We start from the raw sequence: 7541 nt of genomic DNA on the forward strand, positions 1-7541 counted from the left end.
ATGTATGTCATTTTATTATACTATATACTAATTGCGATAAATGGTACCCAATAATATATTGTCACATCGCCAAAAATCACTGTTATACTGTAGCAATCACTGTAGCAATTCTACTGTAGCATTTTTTTATTTTTTTTTTGGTTTTCCCTTACCACAATGGGGTATAAAATACATATCCATGGGTCCGACTACAGACACACCAAGGCTATTAGCCTACCTATTCCTTCCCATGCTATTAGTCTGATTATTCTCCTTTTTCTTTTACTTTTTTTGACGGCTGGATGAATACATACAATATGAGTATGATAATACAACTTGGAGTGGACACTTTAATAAATACGGAGTAATACTTTGGCTATTTTTTTTTTCCTTTTTTTAAGAGCTGGAGCATGGCTGGAATTTTACTCTTTTTGAGAGCTGGAGTAATATTTATCTTCTACTATTCTATTTTTTTAACCCATACTCATTTATCTAGCTTTAACCCATACTAAAATAATAATGTAGTATTTTTTATTTTTTCAACACAATAATTTAACTTTAACCCATACTAAGTTATCTTGCTTTAACCCATATTAAAATTATAAGGTAATACTTACTAATTACATTATCTTTCACATATATAGCCTATATAAGAAACACATACATCCTTCAAAAAAATATAAGGAATAGATACATATATATGTGTGTTTTAGTTCATATAAAAAATATTTGCAATTAATCGTTCTTATAACACTCAGAAATTTATATCGTCGATTTATAACGTATAAGGAAAAGTTATGTCAAGTGTATCAGATTTTTCTACCGATCAGGTATAATATTATCCATAATATATAACATCTAAGGAATGTCTTTATCGTTTCGGTTTTTTCATTTCATATAATGGCACCCCAAAACCATATTTTATTATTAAATTGAAACTAAATAACTTTATTATTTCAGGGGTTTAATAATCGTGAACAGTTGACCGAATGGGTGAAAAGTGAGGCACCTTCTCATAATCAAGTTATTGTCATTAGAAGAACAAAAGAACAAAATGGTTACTTAGTCAAGATTGTATTTGTGTGTGAACGTGGCGGTGTATCCAAAAGTAAATCAACCCCAAAAAAAAGTAAACCATCGAAAAAAATTAACTGTAAATTTGAAATGGTAGCAAAGTTTTCAAAGAAAACTGGTGTTTGGTCGATCAAAATGAAACAATCAGTACATAATCATGAACCTATAATGTATATGGAAGGTCATGCTTATGCAGTGCGATTGACTAACGATGAATGGCGTTTAGTCGCAGATTTATCAAGTAAAAATGTAAGGACTGGTGAAATTCTTGCGACGTTGAAGAAGCAGAACCCGGAAAATGTTTCTTCAAGCAAAACGGTGTATAACGCAAAAGCTAAACTTCGCACAATATTTCGGGCAAATAGGACTCCTATACAGGTAGTAATGTCATTTTTGAAGGAAAAAGGGTACGACTTTCAATATCGTATTAATGATTCTACTAACGAATTAGAAGAATTATTTTGGGTCCATCCAATTTCATATGAAATATTTCGTGCATTTCCGCACATTTTATTGATTGATGCTACGTATAATACGAATATTTATAAGTTTCACTTTTTTGAAATCGTTGGTGTTACTTCTACCAACAAGACGTTTTCCATAGCATTCGTCTTGATGGATAAAGAAAAAACTAACAACTTTATTTGGGTGTTAAATTGTTTAAAATTGGTCATTGGCGAAACGTATGAACCGCGCGTTATCGTCACGGATAGAGATTTGTCCCTAATTAATGCATGTCAACAAGTATTTCCAAAAGCTAATAAATTACTCTGTAGATGGCATATTTGGCAAAATATTCTTAAGAAATGCAAAAAATATTTTGACTTAGACACGGAATGGGTTTCTTTTCATGATACATGGAGCAAATTAGTTAACGCTCCAACAGTTACATCATATACGCGTTACTATGAACGTCTTCAAGTCCAGTTGATACATCATCAAGGTATTCTTTTTAGCGTTTTCTATTTAATAATAATCTTAACAATATATCACCAACCTATGAAATTAGTATGTGTTTTTCAACTTTCAGATGTTACGAAGTACCTCCATGAGGTATGGTTAAACAAATACGCTCACATGTTCGTATCAGTGGTGACTGATAAATCACTTAACTTTGGAAATTCAACCACTAATAGGGTTGAGAGTCAACATGCAAAGGTGAAATTAAGTTTGGCTTCCTCTCAATCAAAAATAGACACATTTGTGCCTATTATACATAATGTGGTTGAATCGCAAGTTTATATAATCAATGAAAGCTTTAAACGAAGCAGAATTTATGGGCAAAATATGAGCATCCAAGTTTTGAACTACTGTGGAACTGTGTTTCTCTTACTGCTATAGAAAAAATTCATGCTGAACTTGGGCGTTTCAACAAGCGTAAAATAACAAATGAGAATTGTGGTTGTAAGTTAAGATCGTGTTTTGGTCTACCATGTGCGCACGAACAAGCAATTTATTTAAATGCAGGTATGTTTATTCCTCTAGAGTCGATTGACATTTTCTGGAAGACACTTTCGTTTTCGCCATGTATATCAGCACAAGATGGTAATTTTCATTGTGACCCGAAGTCGGACATGCTATCTCATATTCAAGAACCTGTTGTTCACATTAATACTCGTGGACGTCCAAGTGTGAAGGAACAAAAAAAAGGCGTCAATGAACCGACAACAGGAACCTGCCAGACATAGTTCTTACGCAAAAGATGGATTTAGTATACCAGATTTGAACCAAGAACCTGCCAGACATAGTTCTTATGTACACCAAACTTTTTTCTCGCCTATCCCATTATTAGATAAAATTCCAGAAATGTTTCGACCGTACGTAACAAACATACACAATGTAGAAGGTGACGGTAATTGCAGATTTAGATCAGTAGCTTCATCTCTCGGTTTTCATGAAGATCGTTGGCCACAAATTAGAATGGAGTTGCTTGAAGAGATATTGATGCATAAAAGAATATACATTGATATGTTTGGAGATGGTGAATTGTTCAAAATTTATGAGGCGATCAATCTTCCTCCAAATGCTAAAGCCGTTTGGAAGTATTGGATGACTATGCCTGATATGGGTTATCTAATTGCTTCAAGGTACAACGTGGTTTTGTTATTTTTGAGCAATGAAGGAGATACAACATGTTTACCGCTTTGGACCAGTCCACCCGAGTCGCAACAACATGTTATATGTGTAATTTCTCGCATAAATGGTAACCACTTTGTAAAAGTGGACTTACACGGATATTATCCGATACCTCTGACTCATCCACAGTGGAATACTTATAAATATGATGGCGAATGGGAACGTCCGTATAAAAATCCACAAGATATGTACATTCAACGTAGGCGTTCCAATTATAAGTCTTAGTTTGTAGATTTCGATTAGTTCACTTTTAGTGTGAGTTATTAAAAAAGATTTTGGAAGTTGTAACGCATATATTTTTTTAACGATGATTTATTTGGAATCAGTAGATCATTTATTTCAACGACCCTCATCACTTGCACGTAACACACATGTTCGGGCGGAACCCGAACCCAATCGACGGGTTGAGAAAAATGTTGAGAGAAATAAGAAAGTATAAATAAATTAACATTTAATTAATGTTAATATTAATATTAATATAGTTAATATGCTAAAAAAAACATTTACTCAACTAACAAATAGTAATACTCCGTAAATAAAGTAGTAGTAGTTGATATTACAAGAGTTATATAATATTTAATTATAATATACTACTAATAATGAAAAGGAGAAATGATGGGTTGCAGGGCTACAAGGGTGGGCCAAAGAGGTTTGTTTAGAATTACCCTAAACAAAATTTGTATTTTGCAACTATAAATATACATATTACGTATATCGATATACAAACAAAAATTTGAGTCGGAAAACTAAAAGAAAAAAAAGATATGATAATACATTTACGAGCTTCAGATCTATTACACCATAGCATAATTTTTAAACAAACTATTATACTATATACTAATTGTGGTAAATGGTACCTAATAATATCTCGCCACCTCGCCAAAAATCACTATTATATTGTAGCAATCACTGTAGCAATTCTACTGTAGCAAGAGAACTTATCATATACTCCATCCGTCTCATTCCAATAGTCCACAGACAAAAAACACGTAGTTTTAGGAAATCCCACTAACTTCATTTCTCCACCAATAAAATATCTTCTCTCTCCAGATCCACCAATGAAATATCTTCTTTCCTTTCTAATTATGGAAGTGGACTATCAGAATGGGACAGCCCAAAATGGAATACTGCCCTATTGGAATGAGACGGAGGTAGTATCACATTATTAAAGACCAAAATTACATATATCCCCTACTAAACACGTTAATATCATATATCCCCAAATTTGACTTTAAATTTATCATATATACCTTTTAGCTAATTTAATCATAAATAATACTTAAAATGTGCACGTAATAAATCTTATTACTAATACACCCTTTCTCTTTATTAGATTAAAAAATCAAAACCTAGTGAAAATTGGGTAAATGAATTGAAGAATCATTACTACATGACTAACCGGATGAACCACAAAAAGAGATCAAAATCTTTTTCAAATGCGTAACAAAGCATCACTAGCAATCCTGGTGTTCAATTTCAACGACCGTACAATACTAATATTGTTTTATGGATGGAATTGGATGACGGACTTGATGGATGTGGATGCCGGAAAACGTTGCCGCCGTCGTTGGAGTCGCCATGAATAACGGATTAACGGAAATTGTGAGTTATGTGAACCGTAATTAATGTAGTTTTAATTATCGTCAATTAATTACACAAATGGATGGAAGTATAGAGGGTGAACTGTGAGGTGAGAATATGTGAAAGATAAGAGCTTTAGTAAGTTTTAAGGAATATACCCTTTCTCTTTTAGATTAAGAAATCAAAACCAAGTGAAAAATGGGAAAATGAAATAGAAGAAAACACCATGTTGCAAACAAAAAGACCTATAGACCACCGTCTTTTTACCAAACCACCACCATTGCCAATTTCTTCTTTTCTTATTTTCAATTCGTTCTCAGCGTTGCAAACGAAAAAGCACCATTGTTTACACATGACGATTACACATGAAAACAATTTAAAATATATTGATTTAAAATAGAGAAGGGTACAATAGTAATTTAATTTAAGATATATGGATTTAAACATATTAATTATATTAATTATATGATTAATTAAAGAAATGGGTAAATTTGAGGGATTTATGATTTAGGTTGGAGATGTATGATATTAATGTGTTTAGTAGGGGAAATTTGTAATTTTAATGTTTAAGAAGGGGATATATGATATTCATTCCTATAGCAATTCTAATTTTTTTTTTATTTTTTTTTATTGGTTTTCCTTACCACAATGGAGTATAAAATATAAATTCATAGATAAACACAATTGCTCTGTATTTTGCAACTATAAATATACATATTATGTATATCGATATACAAATAAAAATTTGAGTCGGAAAACTAAAAGAAAAAAAATATGATAATACATTTACGAGCTTGATAATACATTTATGAGCTTCAGATCTATTACACCATAGCATAATTTTTAAACAAACTAGAATAACTAAAATGAAGTCGTGTGGCTAAAAGGATTATACAACCGATCTGGAAACCTTCAATATTTCAAGTATTCATAACGAACTAATTTTAATTACCTAATTAGATATTTAGTAGATGATAAGTAAAAGAATAACAAGAAAAGAATGAGAAGGAGAATGGGAGATATGGGATGAGAGAAGAGAGCAAGAAGGCTGGAGAAATGAGTTAATTAATGGAAAAGTGATTTTGTTTATATAATATATAGTCTGATTAGGATTTTTAGTAGACGGGCCAGCCCAGAAGCCCATTGGTTGGTTTTGGAGGTTAAAACGTTGGTTGAGTAATTGACCAAATGATTTCTTTAATTTTTCTTTAAAATATATAATTTGGTGTACACAACAACAAAACTCAATCCCACATGTATGGGTTATAGGAGATGTGAGACGTAGATAATCCTTCATCTATCCTTGAATAAAGAAAAGTCGTTTCTCCACCCCAAGTGAAACACTTATAACAACCCTCATTTTTCCAATATGAGTTTAACAGCTTTCCCTAAGGGTTTCATTGTCTTATTCAGTATACTATCATTAGGGTTGTTATCTGTTCATAATTAATGATCTTAATTAATACTAGAATTTATTAAATACGGAAACCTTAATCTTATTTAAAACCCTAAACCTAACCTATCACATTAAATACTAAACCCTAATATTAATATTAATATTAAACCCAAACCCTAATAACTATTATTATTATTAATGTTATTAGTATAACTAAATAAAATGAATTTTGTATAAGATGTAACTTTAATATATATATATATATATATATATATATATATATATATATATATATATATATATATATATATATATATATATATATATATATATATATATATATATATATATATATTAAATGCAAAATAAGCCGAAGAAAAAAAATAATAAAAAAAAATTCAAAATATATATATATATACATATGATATGTACAACCAAAAAAAATAAATAAATATTTATATAACATAATATGGGACGGCTAGTTTTTTTTTTTTTTTTTTTTTTTTAAACTTAATAACAAAGTAAATTAATCCTAATCCTAATCTAGTTATATTAATCCTAATCCTAATCTAAGTCATGAGAAGTCCTAAACTAATTATAATTACTAAGCTAATCTCCAAGACTTGAAGCAATTGTAGATGTAATCAAATTCTAATGCTTAGCCTTTATAAACCACTCTTGATCACTCCCATTCCTCAATCACTCATAAGCTAAAAAGCAACTCACAAATCTTTCTTTCTTTCCTTCTTTTGTTCGACAGTTTTTCTGCATCATCAATACCCACCATCGACTCACAAACACCACCTCAAACAGCCCACAAACCTGCCCAAATCGAGCTACTGCTACTGCGTTTTTTTCTGCTGTTCGACGACACAAACCACCACCAAATCGCCACCTTTTAAGCCACTGTTTGCTGCAATTTTCCTGCTGTGTTTCTGCAGCTAAACCGCCACCTAAAACAGCCCCAAAAGTGCTCCTGTGACTGCTGTAAATTCATGATCAAAACAGCCCAAGATCGACTTGATGTTGCTGCATTTTTTCTTCTGTTTCTGCGTGATAAAATAGCCCATAATCGATCCATTGTTGCTGCTCCTGTTGCGGTGTTTCTGCACGTTCAAACAGCCCGAGACCCGCTCGTTTTGGCCACTTTTGCTGCGGTATTTTTTTCTGCTTCTGTTAGGTTTATCATCACCACCTTTCGTCATCCTTTCCTTGCTCTAATCCACCTTGAGGTATCCCTAATACTCTAAGTTCAATCATACATTTACTTTGTTTTAATTTCTTTATGTTATTAGTTATGAATATGCACATGAGTATAGATAAACACGAGGATGGTTAATAATATTTTGGTTAATAAATATGAATGTGATTGTTA

At 31.5% G+C, this 7541-nt stretch overlaps 2 protein-coding genes across 2 annotated transcripts; both read left to right on the forward strand.

The window, feature by feature from the left end:
* Positions 1 to 776: 776 nt before the first annotated feature.
* On the forward strand, positions 777 to 2741 carry LOC139896186 (uncharacterized). The gene is made up of 4 exons (XM_071878785.1): positions 777 to 809; positions 940 to 1477; positions 2084 to 2211; positions 2325 to 2741. Exons 1-4 carry the CDS (start codon positions 777 to 779, stop codon positions 2739 to 2741), a joined length of 1116 nt encoding a protein of 371 aa, XP_071734886.1.
* A 118-nt stretch (positions 2742 to 2859) lies between these two features.
* On the forward strand, positions 2860 to 3414 carry LOC139896196 (uncharacterized). Its single transcript, XM_071878794.1, has one exon. The coding sequence runs from the start codon at positions 2860 to 2862 to the stop codon at positions 3412 to 3414; it is 555 nt and encodes a 184-aa protein (XP_071734895.1).
* Positions 3415 to 7541: the final 4127 nt, after the last annotated feature.

This window comes from Rutidosis leptorrhynchoides, chromosome 1 (genome assembly GCF_046630445.1).
Source record: "Rutidosis leptorrhynchoides isolate AG116_Rl617_1_P2 chromosome 1, CSIRO_AGI_Rlap_v1, whole genome shotgun sequence".
NCBI classification, from domain to species: Eukaryota; Viridiplantae; Streptophyta; class Magnoliopsida; order Asterales; family Asteraceae; genus Rutidosis; species Rutidosis leptorrhynchoides.

Bases quoted from the DNA above. Each gene is read 5' to 3' on its own strand.
- LOC139896196 (XM_071878794.1), top strand. From the start codon at position 2,860: ATGTTTCGACCGTACGTAACAAACATACACAATGTAGAAGGTGACGGT.
- LOC139896186 (XM_071878785.1), top strand. From the start codon at position 777: ATGTCAAGTGTATCAGATTTTTCTACCGATCAG. The intron at 810-939 runs GTATAATATTAT...TTATTATTTCAG, and splicing joins CAGATTTTTCTACCGATCAG to GGGTTTAATAATCGTGAACA. The intron at 2,212-2,324 runs GTGAAATTAAGT...TAAACGAAGCAG, and splicing joins TTGAGAGTCAACATGCAAAG to AATTTATGGGCAAAATATGA.